General features: G+C 45.1%; 1 protein-coding gene across 2 annotated transcripts in view; it reads left to right on the top strand.

The window, feature by feature from the left end:
- Nucleotides 1-19,136, top strand: part of FSTL1 (follistatin like 1) — a 51,703-nt gene that overhangs the window by 23,027 nt on the left and 9,540 nt on the right. For both annotated transcript variants that reach the window (XM_042955713.1, XM_042955712.1), the window contains exons 3-6: nucleotides 11,488-11,592; nucleotides 13,840-13,969; nucleotides 14,814-14,846; nucleotides 16,164-16,294. In XM_042955713.1, the coding sequence (XP_042811647.1) occupies nucleotides 11,488-11,592; nucleotides 13,840-13,969; nucleotides 14,814-14,846; nucleotides 16,164-16,294 (399 nt within the window). The remainder of the gene's footprint in view (nucleotides 1-11,487; nucleotides 11,593-13,839; nucleotides 13,970-14,813; nucleotides 14,847-16,163; nucleotides 16,295-19,136) is intronic.

The following is a 19,136-nucleotide window of genomic DNA, read 5'->3' as shown; positions in this document are numbered from 1 at the left end:
ATTTTCACAATTTCTCTTGGCCTGCCATCCTTGCTTATTTTTGTCTCTACTTCTCCCTTGTGTAGGTCATCAAGGTGTGAGGCTGCTCGGTGATGACCCCCACCCTACACTCTGAAGTCCCACACAATTTTGCCTTCCCACGAGGTACCCTGTATTGCCACATTGCCTCCTCTTCCATTATTCTCCCCCAAGCACCTTGTCATTCCTTCAGCATATCTGCTGGATTATACATTAATTGTGAACAAAGGAAATGACTGAAAGCCATTTCAGTCCCCCATTGCTCTCTTGTCCACCTCACCATCACACGTGTGCACACGCGCACACACACACACACACACGCCCCAGTGTCTTTCTGTGGGTCTAAGATAATCTCTCATTAGGGAATTCCAGGCTGAATATTTATTGCCAGGTGAAGAAGGGTGGTGTCTTAGGCTATTTCCCCAAAAAACCTGATCCTAAAAGGGGGCAGCCCCAGGAGAGGAATTGGCCCAGGGGGCTTTGTGACCCTGCCGTAGGGCCTTAGGGTTGTGTGTCTCAGTCACCCTTTGATACTTTCAACAAAGGTCGCTTGAGTGGCACAGGGCACTATGCCAGGACCAAGCCTTGTTCTCTAAGGGTTTAGCTGGGAAGCCGAACTCTGCATAATCAATTAAATTTTCTAAAAAGTGATCAAAATGAGTTCAGAGATGGATGGAGCAATTCATACCAGTCAAGAGGGAAAGGTCACCGAGGATGGAGTTGTGGAACTCGAGCTGAGCTTTGAAGGACAGGAAGAATTTGTGTAGTTCAGACAATCAATCAGCCTTCCCAGATGGTGACATTATTTCTTTAGCTGGTCTTGTGGGACATTCTCTGCCCATTTGAAGGTTAAAGAAGCATCTGATAATCCCTCATGGTGCTGACATTTTCAAAGGGTAATGAGTTTTCATTTCAAAATGTAGGACCTCAGGTGCCCTGTACCCTTCAGTTTGGCCTGCCGCTGCTACCTGCTGTACTCACAGATAACCTCCTAAAGCTTCCTGTAGCCAGAGGACTTTAGAAGTGAGGGTTACTGGAGGTGAGGAGGTCAAGGATCTTGAGCCCACATAAACAATGAAATCACCCAGGAGACAGGAAGAAGACTGAGTCACTGCCAAAGTTAACGTGGCAGCGTTAAATGCGGCCAAGTAGATTTCAGTAGCCATCTGAATCAATGCCAGGTCATGTGGACCACCTTGGGGAATAGTGGGTTAACTGTCAGTTTTAGGGGGAGCTACATGCAAACTGGGATAATGGAAAGGAGCTGCAGATGTGGGGACTGTTCTCCAGCTTGGGGAAGGAACCCACGTTCTCTGCACACTAGATTCCTTCTCTAGTATGTGGTATCGGGAACTACCCAGAGTCTACCTAAATTCAGTAGAGCCCAGGGAAAAAGGGATGGAGAGGAGAACTTGTAGCTCTTAGCCTATATCCATACCTCTTTTGCTTTCTACCAAAGCAGGAATAAATCCTACATTCCACTCAGAAGTTCAAAGAATGTGAATCCTGTTTGGTTCAGTGCTTGGGGAACCTTGGGGAGGTGGAGAGTTGGCTTGGGATGGAGCGTCGGGAATGCTTGGGGATGTGCAGGGATGTTGATCCAGATGTGGTTAGCACTGCAGGGGACACTTCCAAAACCAGTTCTCTCGGAGCTCTCCCATAGCTGCCCTGGAGCTGTCTCCCCTCTTAGTGGAGGGTATTGGGATTTAGGTGTGGGGGTGTTTTTTTTTTTTTAACTTTTAATCAACCATTTGCCTTGAACTACATGTGGAAATAATTAGAGCATGGATGCTGAGTAAATGTGAGCTCTGGCAGTCCCAGACATACTTCAGTGACAGGTTCTTGGCAGGAATGAAGAATTGTGAATCTCATGTGAATTTCCTTTAGCCATTCTCTCCCTTTTCTTCTTGCAAGGCAAACACAGATAGAATAAAAATGTCATTTAATGGCATTCAAAGGGAGAAGAGGGTTCCAAGCAGTTAACCAAGAGTGAAATCAGGCCACTCAATTGGGGTCCCATTACTACTCCTCTGATTTCCTCTGTCATGACCCAGGAGAGAATGAAAAGGCATTGCTTACAAAAATTCTTTAATTCCTCCGCTCAGACCAACTTTAATTGGTCAACTTTAATTCCTCCACTCAGACCAAACAAAGACCCTGAAACACTCTCAGGAGACTATCCATAACCAGTCTCTAGTTTGGGTGTCTAGGTTAACTTCCTTGAGAGATTAAAGTTTGATACTCAGGAACATCTGAAATGGCAAATTTCTGTGATTTCTAGTTAAGAGAATCTTAACAGTTTAAGGGACATGGGCATCATCTACAATTCTTTCCTTTTATAGATGGGGAAACTGAGGCCCCTTTCTCGGGTATCTTGCCCTAAGTCACACAGTGTTGGAAGCAGAGAGACATGTGTCCAGGGCCTCTCTCCAGGTTCCTGTATCAGTTCTCGTTACATAGGACCTCACTGCCTCTGTCTGGTCTGGCCTCTGGTTCAGGTTTCCACAGAGGTTTAAAGGTTGTGTTGTGTTGTGTTTTTTGCTGTCTCATTCCAACATTTGCCAAATCATTTCTCAGACAATGGCATTCATCACCTGTTTCATCACCATCCGGCTCTCTAGACGTCCTGATTTTGCTTCCAGTTTTCTGAATGTGCTTGCTTTGCTTTCTTGGCTGCTTTGCCCTCAGAGCCCTCGTAACAGTTGTGCAGGCTGCTCACTGCGTGCGGAGGTGAAGGGGGCTGAAGTCCAACCTGCACTGATTACTGAGCCCTGTAGCCTGGTCTGGGGTCGCATCTGCCCAGAGGGGAAGGTACCTTCTCTGGCTTGCAGAGACACCCCCCCCCCCCGCATGTGGGCTGCTAGCAACCTGTTCTTCCTGCTTCTTGGCCACCCTCAGCCCTCCATTTCCACCCTTTCTTCCTGAGCTCATGTGTTCTCTTGGCCCTGTTTCTAACTCCTACATGGATCATGACCAGATGTGCTTCTCTAATCCTTTATTTTCAACTGTCAGTGGGATGTTTTACTGTTGCCTTAGACTTAAAGTCCATAACTGACTCATCATCACTGACCCCTTCCCCGCTCAGCCCCTGCCTGGTCTCCATCTCTGGCAGACACACTAGCAAACTTCCAGACCCTCAAAGCCAATGATCTTGGTTCCCTGGTTTCTCACCTTCCTCTCTCCTATCTGGTATGTGGCCAGACCTCACTGTTCTTTAGGACTTTCTCCTGAATTCCCTCCTTTCTCTGTATCTATGCCACCACCATACACGAGACTTTCATCATCCCCGGCACTTGCTACCTTGTTTCCTTGTGCCCCCAAATTCTTCCTCACCCACTTCTCCCCATGTACCACTGCTGAACTGGTCTTAAGACCCTCCTGTTCAAAAACCTACAGTTTTCCTATCCAGATCCTACCACTTTTTAGGGCTCACTTGAGTCCCCCTCTCATCCATGAAGCTCCATCTCCTAGATTCAACCTCCTTTACTCAGGGCTGTGCTGATCTGCATTTCTGAGTTTCATCGCCCTGATGAGGTTAGAAACTCCTGTGAAGGTAGAGGCCATGTCCTGTCCTCCTTCAGGGTTTATTACATGGAGCTTGCATCACCCTGGTCACAGGCTGTTATCCTTCTTGTGTTTTCACAGGCATTTATCAAATAGGCTTTCTAATAGATTTTAGTTACTTGCCCTGGCCTTTACTGAAGCAGACTGAAGGACTATCCTACCACCTACATTATCCTTTAAAGTGGTCAAGTCTTGGGGCGCCTGGGTGGCTCAGTTGGTTAAGTGTCCAACTGTGATTTCCGCTCAGGTCGTGATCTCACAGTTTGTGAATTGGAGTCCCACATCGGCCTCTGTGCTGACAGTGCAGAGTCTGCTTCAGATTCTCTGTCCCCCCCCACAAGTCTCTGCCCCTCCCCCGTGCATGTGCACACATGCACATGTGCTCTCTCCGTCTCTCTCCCTCTCAAAAATAACATTAAAACAACTTTTTTAAAATAAATAAATAGGGGAACCTGGGTGGCTCAGTCAGTTAAGCATCCATGCTTAATTCAACATTCATGGGTTGGAGCCCCATGTTGTGCTCCGTGCTGACAGCTCAGAGCCTGGAGCCTGCTTCGGATTCTGTGTCTCCCTCTCTCTCTCTCTGCCCCTCCCCTGCTCATACTTCCATCTCTCAAAAATAAATAAATGTTAAAACTAAAAAAAATAAAGTGGACAAATCTTAAAGGCAGATGGTTGGAGGATGGAAAATGAATACCATGATCAAACCTATCAGACTAATTCAGGGCAAAAAGCGGTTTGGCCTGAAAGGTCTCACCAAGGAATTCTAAAGACACTGAAGTGTTCAATTGTAGAACTAGGGGCCTTACAAAAAGACAGGATATCTTGGGAGCTCCCAGGGATCACTCAGAACTGTAGACAGATGCTGGGGAGCCTGGTATACCCTGTCCGTCAGAGTGGAGTCCCTGGGTGTGCCTAAGTTGGAGAGACAGCATGGCGCTCCCCTGGGACACTCCAGCGCATCACTGTGGCCCATGCTCTGAATGCATGAGACCAGAAGTGCCTTCCTGGGGTGCTGGAGGCAGAGGCTCCTCACTGCCATCGGGGATGAATCCTCAGATCTGGTAGACCCATGTGAGATTTTTCTCAGTCCTGTGTGAAGAGGCTTAACATATTTCTAACTCATGTTTATTAAATGCTGCTATTCTTCTACTATGACTAGACAAGGCCATTATAGCAGACTTAACTCACCCTTATGTAGAAACCATCACCTTGTTTGCCATGCTGGGGCTGGGCTGCCTCAAGAAAGGTCTATGTATAGGAGTGGGTGGCATTCCAGAGATAGTGAATATGCAGCTGGGAAAGTGACAGGGCTCCCCTAGGAAGATGGCAGTCTAGATCCTTCCCTTTGACAAGGCAAACACGTAGTGACTGTGACAGCATCTGTAAGATAATAAAGACAGTGGTTAAGGTAAACAGCCTTGTCCCATTTGAAATTTGAAAGTAGTAATTTCCAGACACAAAATACATTATCACGTAATGAGAAGAAAATGTCAGGAACATGTTATCCCATAAGCTGTGATAGAAGCTAAACATAGGAATTAATACAAGGGAGAATTAGGTAATTTTTTTTTTTAATATTTATTTTTGAGAGACAGAGAGAGAATGGGGGAGGGGCAGAGAGAGGGGGAGACAGAGGATCTGAAGCAGGCTCTCACCAACTGTGAGACCATGACCTGAGCTGAAATCAGACAACTGACTGAGCCACCCAAGTGCCCCAGAATTAGGTAATTCTTAAATGACAGGTCCATAATAGATTTTTTTTATCTTAAAGCTAATACTCTTGGGGAGATGCATCCCTTATTTTGATGTCATAAAGACCAGCCACTCCTTCCCCCAGACATCCTGACATCCTGGCCACCGACATTGACACTAACTTGAGCAAATCGCCAGTAAAATTTAGTGTAAAAAACATTTACTGTGGATTTTCTCAGGCAGGGCACCATGGTGAGTGTGTCAGAAGCCAAAATGTGCAGGCACTTGGAGTTCACTTGAGATAAGCTATACATGTATAAAATATTAAAGAGGGCTCCAGTAGGCTAAAAGCCCCAAAGCCTTCTTGTTTATGAAGAACATAGTAGGGTTGATGGAGAGTCAGATTTACCATGAGCTAATCAAGCTTTAGTTTCAGACATTACACACAAGGCCCCTTCCCAAGGCCCTGTGCCCAATTTTACAGTCGTAATCGTGTGTTCTTTTTCTCATGGAGGCTGTCTCAAATTGTTTGAGCTTACCAGGCTCCTCAGAACCTGGATCTGGCCGTGTTGCATTAACCTTGAGGTGAGGGCCTGGTAGTGAGCACAAATACACGAGGCACACCGTTCCTGCAGATGCAGAGGCCTCGGCCACGTGCATCAGAACAGCTGCTAGAAATTGCTACTCCTTTCAGCTCTTTCCTTAGAATATGTGGGATGCAGCAACATGTTCCTTTTCAGAGAAAAAGAATTGGAAAGACTTGAACAGGGTCACGTGGTGCTCCAGCTAGATTTCAAGGTCCTGAAGAGGTTTGGCTTTCTCAAGCTCTCCAGCCTGTACTACTGGGTTCCATTCCAGAACACCGGCTAGGAGCAGCCAACGTCCCACCCTGTGCCCCACCCAGGCCTCCTGCTCTCCCCAGTTCTGTGAATTCCTTTGTCCCAAGCTCCGTGGTGCTCAGCGTATCTGAGGGGCCCTGGTGTTCCTGTGAAGTTTCCATGACTAATTCTGGCAAAGCAAGGAGAGCCTTTCTCACGTCAACAAAGCCGCTCTGTCACAAAATAGTGGCAAGTGGAGCCAAAATTCCACCTTGGCATAAGTAGGACTGTTTTTTTTTTGTTTTTGTTTTTTTTAAAGAAAGTTGGGAAGGAAGAAAAGGATTGGGGGTACACAGCTGACCCAGTTCACTTTAGTGAAATAATGATATATTAAGCTGACAGTTTTATGGTTTTGCTTACAAGCTTCCTCCCTTGCCAAAGCACAGTGTTCTTCCAGAAAATGATTTTTACTTTAGAAGACTTTTTTTCTTTAAACATTCAAAGTGTAGTTTATGTTCAGCCTTAATGCTAGTCGGCCCGGAGACTCAGGCACACCATCACCTCTACTGGTGGTTTTGCAAATAACTTGCTTTGCTCTTTGTTTGCAAAGGATCTTTTTAAATTGCAAAACTAATTGATTTTTTTAGACCTTGGATCCATGACAATATCTTTTCTAGCTTTGATTTGTAATGAGGCAAAGTGGTTTGTGGAAAGAGGGCTGGAATTAGGGCCTGGACACCTAGGCCAGGACCCAGCTCTGCAACTGTGAGGTCTTGGACCAGTCACATGTAGCCCTGAGCCTCAGTTTCTTCTTCATCGTTGGATGTTAAGTCTGGCAGTGTCTTAAGAGCTAACCCCTGCCTGGCTATCCTAAAGAGTTTTGAGAATCAAAAATGATAGTAAAAATTACAGATGAGTCAAATTTGCTGTGCAAGTATCAAGTATCATTATTACCATGCAATGACTGACAGTTGCTCAGGGAGGAAGTTTTTCCCCAGTAAAAGTTAGCAATGTTCCCAGGCCGTCTTTTACCAAGGGGAGTTTGCCTTATGAACAAAGCATGACTGGCGACGCATAATGAAAATAGCACAGCAGCAGGTCAGGAAGATGATGCAGAAAGTCAAAGCTAGAAACCCAATGTTTCTCCATTGGAAGCAAGTATACAGTTGACTTTTATCAACATGTCAGTGTTCACACCCTCAGAACATGCCCCCTGGCCCCATTCAGTCAATCACATTTTCATAAGTACACTCAGACTTAGAGATTCATACACTGTGACCTCACACTCCTAGAGCATATCCATATGACAGTGTGGTTGTCTATACATAGATGAAATTCTAATACAGGCTTGGGACCTCATTCTTAAAAGAACTGCATTGTGCTTTGCAGCCTCTACCTATGCTAGCCCTTGTAGCTGTCCCCTCTGCCCATGCCTTATTCCCTGGACTGTTCCCTCCCTGCGAGGGAATATCGAGGCTTCTGATTCAGGCTGACCTGTCTTCCAGTCCTGACTCAGTCTCTCCCTCATCATGTGGCCTCTGTATGTCACCGAGGTTTTCTGAATCTGTTAGATAGGAGTAAAACTATGGAAACTTGTACTGATGTTGTGAGGACAGAGATCTCTGTGAAGAGCCTCACTCAGTTGTAGGTGCTCTAATTAATATTAGCATTGGACCCTAGGTCCTTGTCACCCCCACTAGTTCACTGTCTTTCACCTGGCGGGTTCCCTTGCCTCCAGCCTCCATCCAGGCTGCCCTGCACTTTAGTTAAAATTTCTGAGTTGGAAGGGACCAGACACAAATTAATATTCCAAAGCACCACCTTCACCATGTCACCTGCTGCCCTGCCTCTTTTCTGCCTTACTCACCACACCCCTGCCCACCAGACAGCCATTGATTGCCCTGTTCCATGAGCGTGTTTATGCCATGTGCATGTTCTCGCAAGATGTTCTCCACTCAGCAGAGGGGTAAGACCATCTACCATGCTCAGGAACTTTCTGGGAGCCCCAGGGTTGCTCCTGACCTCCCATTCCCCGAGAAAGGGCTTGGATAAGGGCTTTCAATGCCACACAGAGGCCACCTCTAGGTAGAAAATTTTCATTGTTTTTTTCTGCATTATAGCACACCTGTGAATGGTAAGAACTGGGGAGGATTGGGAGCTTTGGGTAGGACACTCTTTCCCAAGTCGGCAAAAATTTGGTTTTCTGTACCGCTGCCTGTGCCTGTGGGGTGCTCGCCTCACCCCGCTGTCCCACCTCCTGCTCCACATCTCCTGGGCTGGGAGGGTAGAACTGCAGGAGCCAAGGCTGCATCTCTGCATTGCGGCTTTGAGTTCTCCAAGACAAAGAGAGAGATTGCCACCTATTGACAGATGTGCCACCTGCAAAGAGGAATGCTTGTGTGACTGCGCTGCCCCTTTCTCTTTGGTCTCAAACGGGAAGGAATCTGGGTTTTTTCCATTCACTCAGTCCTTGTGCTCTCAGTAGTATCGTTTCTGGGTAACAGAGGCTGGGTGGGGACCTGACCACCAAGGTCGTATCGGGCGCTCCATGAGGAAATTGAGAATCAGTGACAATGGCAGCTTTCAGCTGTACAGCAGGCAGTTCATCTCCTTTAATGCTCACACACCCCTCGCAGGGATTAGTGTTCCCATTTCACACATGAGGAAACTGAGGTTTAAAGAAAGTACGTTGCCCACGGCCATGGCAAATAAGGAGCAGAGGCGGGATGTGGGAGCTCAAATCCAGCTCTCTAGCTACTCTTAAGCACTTTCTCATATTTGCTAATTATGTAAATCACTTTCCTGTCCTAATCTCTTTAAACCTTAAATTTTCTGGATATGAAAGTAAATCAAATATAAAGGAGCTGCTTTCCCTTTGGTTGGGTAGAATCCTAGCACTATCATTTTCTAGTTATTTAACCTCAAAGGCTTAAGTTCCATCATTGGTAAAATGGGGAGAGTTATGATGTCTAACTTGTGGTATTATCATAGGGCTTACATAAGATAACATAGAATCAAAATCACTTAGAATGCCAGGTATTTATAAATGGGAACTTAATCACCTGTTGTCTAGATCCAGGTTAGAATCCTGGCTCCTCTCATTTTTAGCATTAGGACCTTTGGGCAAGTTACTTGACCTTCCTGATCTTCAGTTTCCTCATCTATAAAATGAGGTTAATATTATACATTTCCTTGCAATGTTGTTCGTACAGTAAGATGAAATCATAAGTGTGAAACATTTTGCAAATTTTAATTGTACTATTCAAATATTAGATTTTACGTTTTAAATAAGAGTGTTTCTTCAAATGATTTTTGAGAACTATTGACTTGGTTTGAATTCAACCTGGAAGTCAAAGCTTTACTCTTTAATACTCACTAAAAACAACAACATAAGATAAAAGGAACTCTCTACCTGCCACGGGCTACTGTGCAGGAAGCTCTCTGCTTGCTTTTCAGTTTATGATGCCCTTCCAAATATACTATTTCATCTTCACGAGGCAGGGCTGGTATTTACCCCTATTTTACAGATGAGGAAACTGAGGTTCAAAGAATTAAAGTGGCTATGTACAGACATATAGCTAAGTGGTAAAGGTCTGCTGGTGGAGCTGTATACTGGTGTGTTGTTTGAGCGTAGATGTATGTCTGAGCATGCCTTTTTAGGAATGTATTTGTTGTATCTCTTGGTTCGAGTGTTGTTTCATGAGGGGGAGAGGACAAGGTAGTCTTATCTGAGATTTTGTTACACTGGTCAGCAGCAGCCTTTTCCTCTTGCTTTTTAGAGCTGTTTTCCCTTCCCAGGGACAGTTATGAGCGCCCTGATCAGAGAATACATGCTTGATTTTATCTCCATGCCCAGTTTAGGAAACAACAGCTATCCAGTCATCCCAGCCTTTTGGGGATTACTTCCTCTTTTTTTTTTTTCCCCTGCCTGCCAGCTTTATTGAATTTTCCTTAGCAACACCCCCAAAAAAGAATGGGTTTAGCAACAGCATATGAACCAATGAAATGTGAGCATGGCAAGAGTTTCTCGACCAATGGGATCCTTGCATGACAGGCAAGATGGCTCAGGAGAGAAAATAATACCCTGGAGTTTGCAAAGCAGCCTCCAGGTGGCAGCAGACTAGCTGTATTGGGTGCAGTCCTCAGCTTTCAGCGTCTACTTTGTTTTTTGTTTTCTTTGACCTATTCTTAGATATGAAACATTTACGGACTACAAGAATTTTAGTATTACAAGCTTTGTGTGTGTGAGTTCTCTGCATGACATAGTAGACATGGTCTGAGGGGTGGGATCTGAGGTTCCATCTCTGCCTTTACTGACCCCGCCACAGCTCTTGTCATTTTTGTTGGTTTTGTCACAGCTAGTGCTACCCCAGTGGGTGGGAGCCCGGAGGCCTTTCGTGACTGCCTGCTCAGCAGTCAGACAGAGGCTGGAAGAATCACATTCTCCTTTGTTCAACCACCACTGCTGCTGGCCTGTGTGACAAATGAGGTGGGGCTGCCTTTTAGCCACTAATTAACGTGAGGGAAGGAATGTGTCACTGACAGATTAGTGTCTACATACGCTCTCCTTTTCAGTGGCATAGACGGACCATTCCCTGCCTGTAGGTTCTGCTGAACAGGAATGACTGACCTTAAGTGGTTTGAGGATAATTCTACTGGCTCTCCAATGGTTTGGCCCTCTTGGTCTTGAAGCCAGAGGCAGATGTGGACAGGGTCTGAACAAGACCATACTGAATAATAGCAAAGGCATGTTTCTGATGCTTTAGTTATCCTTTTGCCTTTTGAAATGATATTACCTTTAATATCATTCACTACTCAGTGAGATTTTGGTCCTTCAGATATCCATATTTCTCTCCATGTTTCTATTTCTCCCTGGCTTACTCTTCTCATTCTTTAGGAATTAGTCAAGGCAGCCTATCTTCAGAAAGTCTCATTTGGGTCTTGCCCTCCTTTCCTTCTCTGGCTGCTGGTGTTCCTGTTGCTGCACTTCTCTGTTGCTTGCTAAATGTCTCTTGATTTGTGAGTTTCCTCAGAGAGTCATGGAGCTTCTTGAGGACAGAGTCTGTGCCTGTATAGCTATATACTGTAGTGTTGACGTTTAAGGACTGTTCAATAACCATTTTTAAAAGAAAGGAAACACATAAGAAAGAGTCTCTTGCTCTTTAAGAAACAATCTGAGGGACTCAGAGGTAGCTGGGCCTGAGCTGGAGCAGTGCCAGCAAGTCTGGTGCTGGCTGTTGGGGACAGTTTCTAGCAATTTCAGAACTCTTCAGTAACCATGAGCTGCAACTCCAGACCAAGACCTGAGACTGAAAGATAATCGCCACCAGTGGCTTATGCCATGAAGCCCTCATCTCAGTGACCTGGTTTCCGTTATGATTTTGTGTTTTAGGAAGAACTAAGAAGCAAATCCAAGATCTGTGCCAATGTGTTTTGTGGAGCTGGCCGGGAATGTGCAGTCACAGAGAAGGGAGAGCCCACCTGCCTCTGCATTGAGGTAAGTTCTGAGGCCAGGAGCCAGAGGACAATAGCCAAGGCCAATATAGCTACCTTGCTGGAGCTGCTAGTCAGCAGAGCGGTGCCAACCATGTCATCATCTTTATAAAAGCCTACCTTGGGGCGCCTGGGTGGCTCAGTCGGTTGAGCGTCCGACTTCGGCTCAGGTCACGATCTTGTGGTCCGTGGGTTCGAGCCCCGAGTCGGGCTCTGGGCTGACAGCTCAGAGCCTGGAGCCTGCTTCGGATTCTGTGTCTCCCTCTCTCTCTGCCCCTCCCCCGTTCATGCTCTGTCTCTCTGTCTCAAAAATAAATAAAACGTTAAAAAAAAAATTAAAAAAAAAAAAAAAGCCTACCTTGTCTATATGAAAGACAAGGGATTTTCATCCCAGACATTAAAAACAATCTGTAAATGCAGGAATATTTTTTCTTTTTTTAAAAAATGTTTAGTTTTATAAGATTTTTAAGTTACAAATTTAACAATTGCTTTATAGATGTCAAATAATACAGGTATTTGTATAAACATAAAATTAATAATCTTCCCCATAACCCTCAAATCCAATTAGTCTGAGATGACCAGTGTTAGTGGTTTGGTATAAGTTTCTCCACTTTTTTTTTCTGTGCTACTATACACATACAGGGTTGCCCCCTATTTTATACAAAAATGGAGTCATAATAAATATTTTGTAATAAAATCATATTCATGTAATAATTTTCCCATAGATGGACATTTAGGTTGTTTCATAGATCATTTACCACTGCAAAAAATAACATCCTTGTGAAAATATCCTTATGTACTGCTGCCTTTATTTCTAGAAGATTGATTCCCACTAGGGCTTGCCAAGTCAAAGGATATGCAAGTTTTTAGAAAAATGCTAGATGAAATGAAGACTTTACAAGGTTGTGTGTTGTTTTTTTTTTTAATGAAGTTTAAAAAGCAGTGTGAGCTTTCGAGAAATACTTCTTTTGTAACCAGGATTCTGACAAGTTCTCCCTCTTCAGGCAAACATAAATACCCTGGATATGTGTCCTTCCTTCTCCTTTCTACCATGCCAACACAAGCCTAGGAATATATCTGTCTTTCTGCAAATAAATACACCCGCTTTAGTCCCCAGGTGAAGAATCCTGATTCATTGTCCCGGAAAGGAAGTCTCCCCAGCTCAGACGCCTGAAAAACAGATCCATTGGGAACCCTAGGTGGACCTCACTAGAGGAGTGCCTGGCCACTGTGTGGTAGCACGAGCCTGTACTTAGAGTTAGGAGACCTAGTATCTAGTCTTGCTTTGACCACATGTATTTCTGTGATTTTGAGCAAATTAGTTGCCACTGGATGCTGTGAAGGCAAGGGACCATGTTTGTCCAGCATGTAGGATACTTAGTAAGAACTCAGTAATAAATACTAGTTAAATGATGTTTGTCTTCCCGGGCTTTGGTATTCTCCTCTAAAGTTGGAGAGGTTGGGCTACCTTCTAGCTCCAGTGTTCTGTGTTTCTTCTCACTACATCTACTCTTTCTTGATTCCGTGCCTTTATTAGGGCTGAGCTGAACTGGCTTCCTCCTTCCCCCCTTTCAAAAACCACAAAAAAAACTAAAGACACTGAACTTGCCTGTGACCATGGCCCTTTAAATAGCCAAAGTAAAACTGGGTTGCCAGGTGAACTTTACTCCATTTCCTTGTCCATAATGATTCTCTGTGGTACTTCACAAAGACCCAGGCATCCCCACCCCAGCCTCATAAGAGGCATTGTGAGATCAGGAGAAAAACAAAATGGCTCTGAAATACTATACAAAGCAAGAAAGCAAAGATCTTTCTAGTTAAACCCCAGAAGAACTGAAGAATTCGTGTGTGTGTGTGTGTGTGTGTGTGTGTGTGTGTGTGTGTGTGTGTTTGCCTGCCTTTTGATTTGCACATTCCCCACTCTCAGCTCTGGCTCTTTTGTGTCATAGAATGTTGGCATTTTAAGGGATCTTAGAGCGTCCAGAGACATTGAGTGACTTTCTCCAAAGTGACAGAGAATCCAAATTTCTGACTTCCAATAAAATGCCCTCCGTGCTAACTTGATAGGGTCAGGACAGTCTATTTCTTCACTGAATAGAAGAGATGACCCGAAGCCAGGATCAACACGGGGCCATGCAGGGCTACAAAGACCCTAGACCCTAGTAGGGAGGCTCCCCACAGGATGCACGTGTGGATGCATGTGTGTGCTGGTGCCCCGACTGCACAGACCTCCTCCTCGGGTCTGTTTCAGCAATGCAAACCTCACAAGAGGCCTGTGTGCGGCAGCAATGGCAAGACCTACCTCAACCACTGTGAGTTACATCGAGACGCCTGCCTCACTGGATCCAAAATCCAGGTTGATTATGACGGACACTGCAAAGGTAAGAAGTGCCTCCCAACTCCAGCCAGAGGAGCCAGAGGACAGAGCAGTGTGGCCTGGTTGCCCAGAGTCCTCTCCACTTGACCACAGCACCCGATGCCACAGAGACCACCCAGCTACTTGGAGAGGCAGCCTCTTGGCGCTCATGAACCTACTGGGTTTGCACTGGATAGCCCAGGCCTCTGCCCAGGGTTTCCTGCGTCAGAATCCCAAGGGGGGTTCCAGTACTTTCTGCAGTAGATAGGGGACCATGTCAATAGTCAATAATAATAAGGAAGTGTTTACATGAATTCTATACCTTTTTAAAAAGTAGGTGAATTTCACTTTTTAAATTTGGGCACCTCTCAGCCCTGCTATATATATTTCCTCTATTTTGCACTCAAACCACTGCCATTCAGATAAGATTGGAGGGGGTCTCAACCTCCTTGCTAATTAGATACCAGTTCCTTACCAAACAGCAGCCCTACTCAGCCCCTCTCAGCCTTGAACTGCCCTGGAGAAACAAGCTGTTTCCTGTGTGTGGGTCTCCACTCCATTTCCCTCTCTATAATAATTCCATATGAATTCTCCAAGTCCCAGCAATGCAACCCTACCCCACAAACCTAATAGGAGGAGGTTTGAGACTACAGGGCAACTCAGTGGCCTAAAAATGTGAAACAAAGCAGGGAAGAAAAGATCCCCATTCATAGGCCCTGGAAGAAGGAAAGGAGACAGGAACCCAGGACCAAATGATGAAAATGTTGCAAGTGGCCCCTGTAGTGTGGGATGATTTTAAACCTAGCAAAACACAGACATGTTCTTTTGTCTTCATTCTGCATTATGCATTTTCTCCTTTTGTCTTGCAGAGAAGAAATCTGTAAGTCCATCTGCCAGCCCAGGTGAGTGTCTATTTTTCCTACAGTGTGCATTTTAGGGAGGAAATTCTTTTCATGAAGGAATTTTGTGTTTCACATTCCCTGCTGAAGCCCATAAGATCTGTGTGTTAGAACTTGTGAGCCAGAACTGGTCATTCCTCAACACAGCTCAGAAAAGCTGCAAAACTGCATTTTTTTGTGCTTGACATTTGAAGCAGCTGGTTAGGTTGGAATGTTGGCTGTGTTGTCCATTTTTGCTAAGTAGTGATTGCATTAAAAGGACAGGAAAGCCACTGAGTCTTTCTTTCAATGATCTGTAAGACATGCTGATGTCACAGGACTAACAGAATCAGAAGGCACAACTTGTTTGAAAGGGGATCATTGGAAATGCAAGTAGGACTTTTTCCATGATTTTCTATGAATAAAAATTAAAATTTCATTGTTACAGTTACAGAAGATTTAGCATATACTTTTCTTCAGATCTTTGCAATAATCTTGTGAGGTAGACCTTATTGTAATGACCTCATAGGTGAGGAAATTGATGCTCAGAGAGGTTAAGTGAGTTTCCTGAATTACACAGCTTAGAAGTGGCAGAGTGGGGAAAATTGCCCAGATTTACATTCCTCTGGCTCAGGGCCCTTTTCACATCCCAACATGTGTTGTCTTCCAGAAATTTCCTTTTGTCAAGGCTTTCCTTTCTCTTTTACCTCATCTACCCAACTCTCAGTCCCACCTGTTATTGCCATGTGTCTTAGAACAGCTGTCCAGAGCAGGGTTTCAGCATGGCCCTTTCTTGACCTTGTGTTCTGTGGTTTAGGACAAAGGATAATGCAGACAGTGTAAAATTTTAAGTGGGAGAAGATTTGATAGACCCAGTTGGTAAAAGGAAAAAGCTATGGAGAATTTAAAATCTTGTGGCATAAAAAATTGTCATGTGCTCCTTCATTCACTTATTATTTCAGCTCATCTTTGAGCCAAGAGAGCTATTTATTGATTGATTGATTTTTTTCCCCCTCAGCTTCCTTAGTTAATGAAAATAGTCCTTTATTTTTCCGCTCTGCGTTTTTCTCACCTAAGCAACATAGTTTCTCTGTTTCAATATTCTCAATTCTTATAATTTTTTTAGAAACATAAGCTTGAATCCTTGCTTAGATACTTTCTAATTGTGTACCCTGGGTTGACTCCTGTAAAATGTGTGTGATAATCTCGTGTCCCTGGAGTACTGTAAAAATTCAATGAGATGTCACATGCAGAGCCCCAGGCACTGAACCTCCCATGCAGTGGATGCTGGGTGACATTGGGGTCTCACTGCTCAGCTGACCTCACTCCCTTTTCCTGCAGTCGTTTGCTATCAGTCCAACCGGGATGAGCTCCGGCGTCGCATCATCCAGTGGCTGGAAGCAGAGATCATTCCAGATGGCTGGTTCTCTAAAGGCAGCAACTACAGTGAAATCCTAGACAAGTACTTTAAGGTAATCCAGAATTGGGGTCAAAGACTCTTCAGCTCCAGGGGCACCTGGGTGGCTCAGTCGGTTAAGCATCCGACTCTTGATTTCAGCTCAGGTCATGACCTTGTGGTTTTATGAGTTTGAGCCTCATATTGGCTCTGCGCTGACAAAGCAGAGCCTGCTTGAGATTCTCCCTCTCTCTCTGCCCCTCCCCTGCTCGCACTCTCTCTGTCTCAAAAATAAATAATAAAATAAAATAAATAAAATAAAATAAAATAAAATAAAATAAAATAAAAATAAAAAGACTCTTCAGCCCCAAAGAGATACTTCCTCTCCCATCACCAGATCACATCTCCCCATTGTTCCATGAAGCTGTGACAGTTGCTTTCTGGCCTGCTTGATCAGTGGGATTCCAGCAGTAGAGCCCTTGGGATCTAATGTACATGTATGTGGCCAGGTTCTATCCCCCTACCCTGTATGTATCCCCCTACCCTTTACCTTTTAGAGCTGGCTGTTGATACAGTATACCTTTTGATCTCACCTATACCTAAGCCACTTCAGCATCTTTCCCACCTGGTCTGACATTTCTCTAAATCATTAACTTGACTGTCCCTGGCCTGTAGAGTGCTTCATCATCTAGGAAGAGTCATTGGACTGGCATTTCATGGTTCCAGGATTTTTCATTAACCTAGATATTGCTTGTCCCATTATTTAGTTTAAGAGACAGGTTGTTCCAATTGGAGATAGGAGAGATTCTGCTTTGAAAAAGATTGGAAATAGTATTTAGCAATGAGTGGAGCTCCCATGGCATGGATATTTCTCAGAGAGCTTGAGACAGTTGTTGGAAGAAGCAGTGAAGGGTGCTCTTCCAGCTGATTGACAAGAACACAGATACACACATACATACATCATACCCAGAGATAAAAATACCACAAGCAGAAGCATGCACACACACATCCCACATAGAGAGATGCACACCCCAGACAGAGACACAGCTACTCACAGACACACATTCAGATACCCACATTCCCACATAAGCAAAAAGCTCCCTTTACTTACAGACACGCATCTCTGGGTGGATGCCCTCAGATGCTCATCTGCAGATGTACATGTTCCCAGGTGCCTCCAGGGCCTGCCATCTCAAGCCCTAACCTGCCTGCATTCAGGAGCAACCCCAGGCACATGAAGGATTTCTTGGCAGCTCTGTGTCAACACCAGCCTAGTCTGTGGATTCCTCTTTCTCACTGACATTAATGGACCCTACAGATAGAGAAGTACTGAATGTTTGGTCATTTCAGAGTTTGCTTGTGTTCCTGTCTTTAGAGAGCTCTCTCTCCTGTGGCAGAAGGTATGTCTCTCTGGGTTCCAAGTGTTTGAAGAAACAAGCTCCCTTGGCTCTTGTTCATGTGGACAAGAAAGCACAGCCCTTCTCAGTCTATCCTCTATGTCAACCCCCCAACATTACAGGGCCCTTGGGGCAAGGGTGGTTCCTCATCTACACAGAAAAGCGTTATAGTACTGAGCCAGGAGAGTCACACAGGAGCAGAAAGAAACTTGAAGAAATTGATTTTTCAGAAGCTGAGTGAGCAGCACCTGCCAGGTCATTGTATACAGTGACTTTGCCATGGCCATGAAGGCCCAGGAGGCCACTGGTTCCAAGGGGCCTCTTGGGACCTTGTAATCATTCTTAGTGGCCTCTTGGTGGCACCCTGCCTCAGGCATCAGTGACACCTGCTATTAATTTGATTCTCAAGTGCTTGGGACCCACGCCCCCCTTGACGCCTGTCCACCTGTCCTGGCAGTAACTTCTCTAACAGGCCCCTATGTGAGACCCCTTGAGAAAGTGGCTTTCCTCTAGGGCATTCTCACTCCCGACCAATAAAGCTTCATCATGACTGACACAACGCTCGCTTCTCCCAGACACTCTGGGAGTGTCTTCTAAGAAAACAGGGATTTTACTATCTATTTTTTGATGATTATTGGAGTCCTGTGTGGTGCAGTCGTCAAAGAGAGATTCCTTCCCTCTAGGCAAACAGCTGTCTCTTGGTGAGAGATCTGATATCTCACAGAAACTGTTTCTGAACCAGTGAACTGCCCTCTAACCCAGCTGGCATTCCTTACGTCAAAATTAGTTGAAAAGAAAATCTAATCAGAATTTGGATAAGATGAAAACCAGACTCTCACTTCACCTAGTAATTCATTAATGATTTCTTAAGTGAAAGTGTAACAGAATGAAGAGGGCAGGCAGGTGGAGAGAGCCTTTCATGGCCATGTCATACACACACCCCTTCTCGGTGGTGGACTCCTGGTGGCCAGAGCCAGAATTGGAGCCAGACTTCTTATCTCCTTGACTCTGGTATCATGTTCCCCATATCACCACAGATGCTGTGTGTGAGTGAGTGTCTGGCCTAGCTCATCCTCTGAACAGTCTCCAAACTTGCAGTAAGCCCCAAGCATGGGTTTCGTATCACACATCTTCCCGCCTTTCTACAACCCTACAGTTACATAGAAGAAAAGGGTGCTACATCACATACAGAGCTGGGAATTGCAGGCATACAGAGGTACTATGCCTTTTGTAAGTGGTTAGCTGAATAGAGGCTGAGTGAATTAGGTTGGTTCGTTGTCCAAGATCAAAACCCCCTAAGTATGCCCCCCCCCTCCAGGCAGTCCAGGCTGTTTCTGGGGTGGGTACCAGACCTCTTTTCCTATGGATTCCACATACAGCGCTGGCCTGGGGAGACCTGGCTGGGCCCTTGTGAGATGAGCGTGCACACAGGCTGGCCCTCCCCTCGGCTTCAGGCCTGGATTGTGGCCTGAGTGAACTGTGTGCACTCAGCACTGCCTTTTGGGAGCTGGCTGGTCTGTA

The sequence above is a fragment of the Panthera leo genome, chromosome C2 (genome assembly GCF_018350215.1).
Source record: "Panthera leo isolate Ple1 chromosome C2, P.leo_Ple1_pat1.1, whole genome shotgun sequence".
In the NCBI taxonomy this organism is placed as follows: domain Eukaryota; kingdom Metazoa; phylum Chordata; class Mammalia; order Carnivora; family Felidae; genus Panthera; species Panthera leo.
The sequence above is the reverse complement of the archived record's forward strand: the minus strand, read 5'-3'. Positions and strand labels throughout refer to the sequence as shown.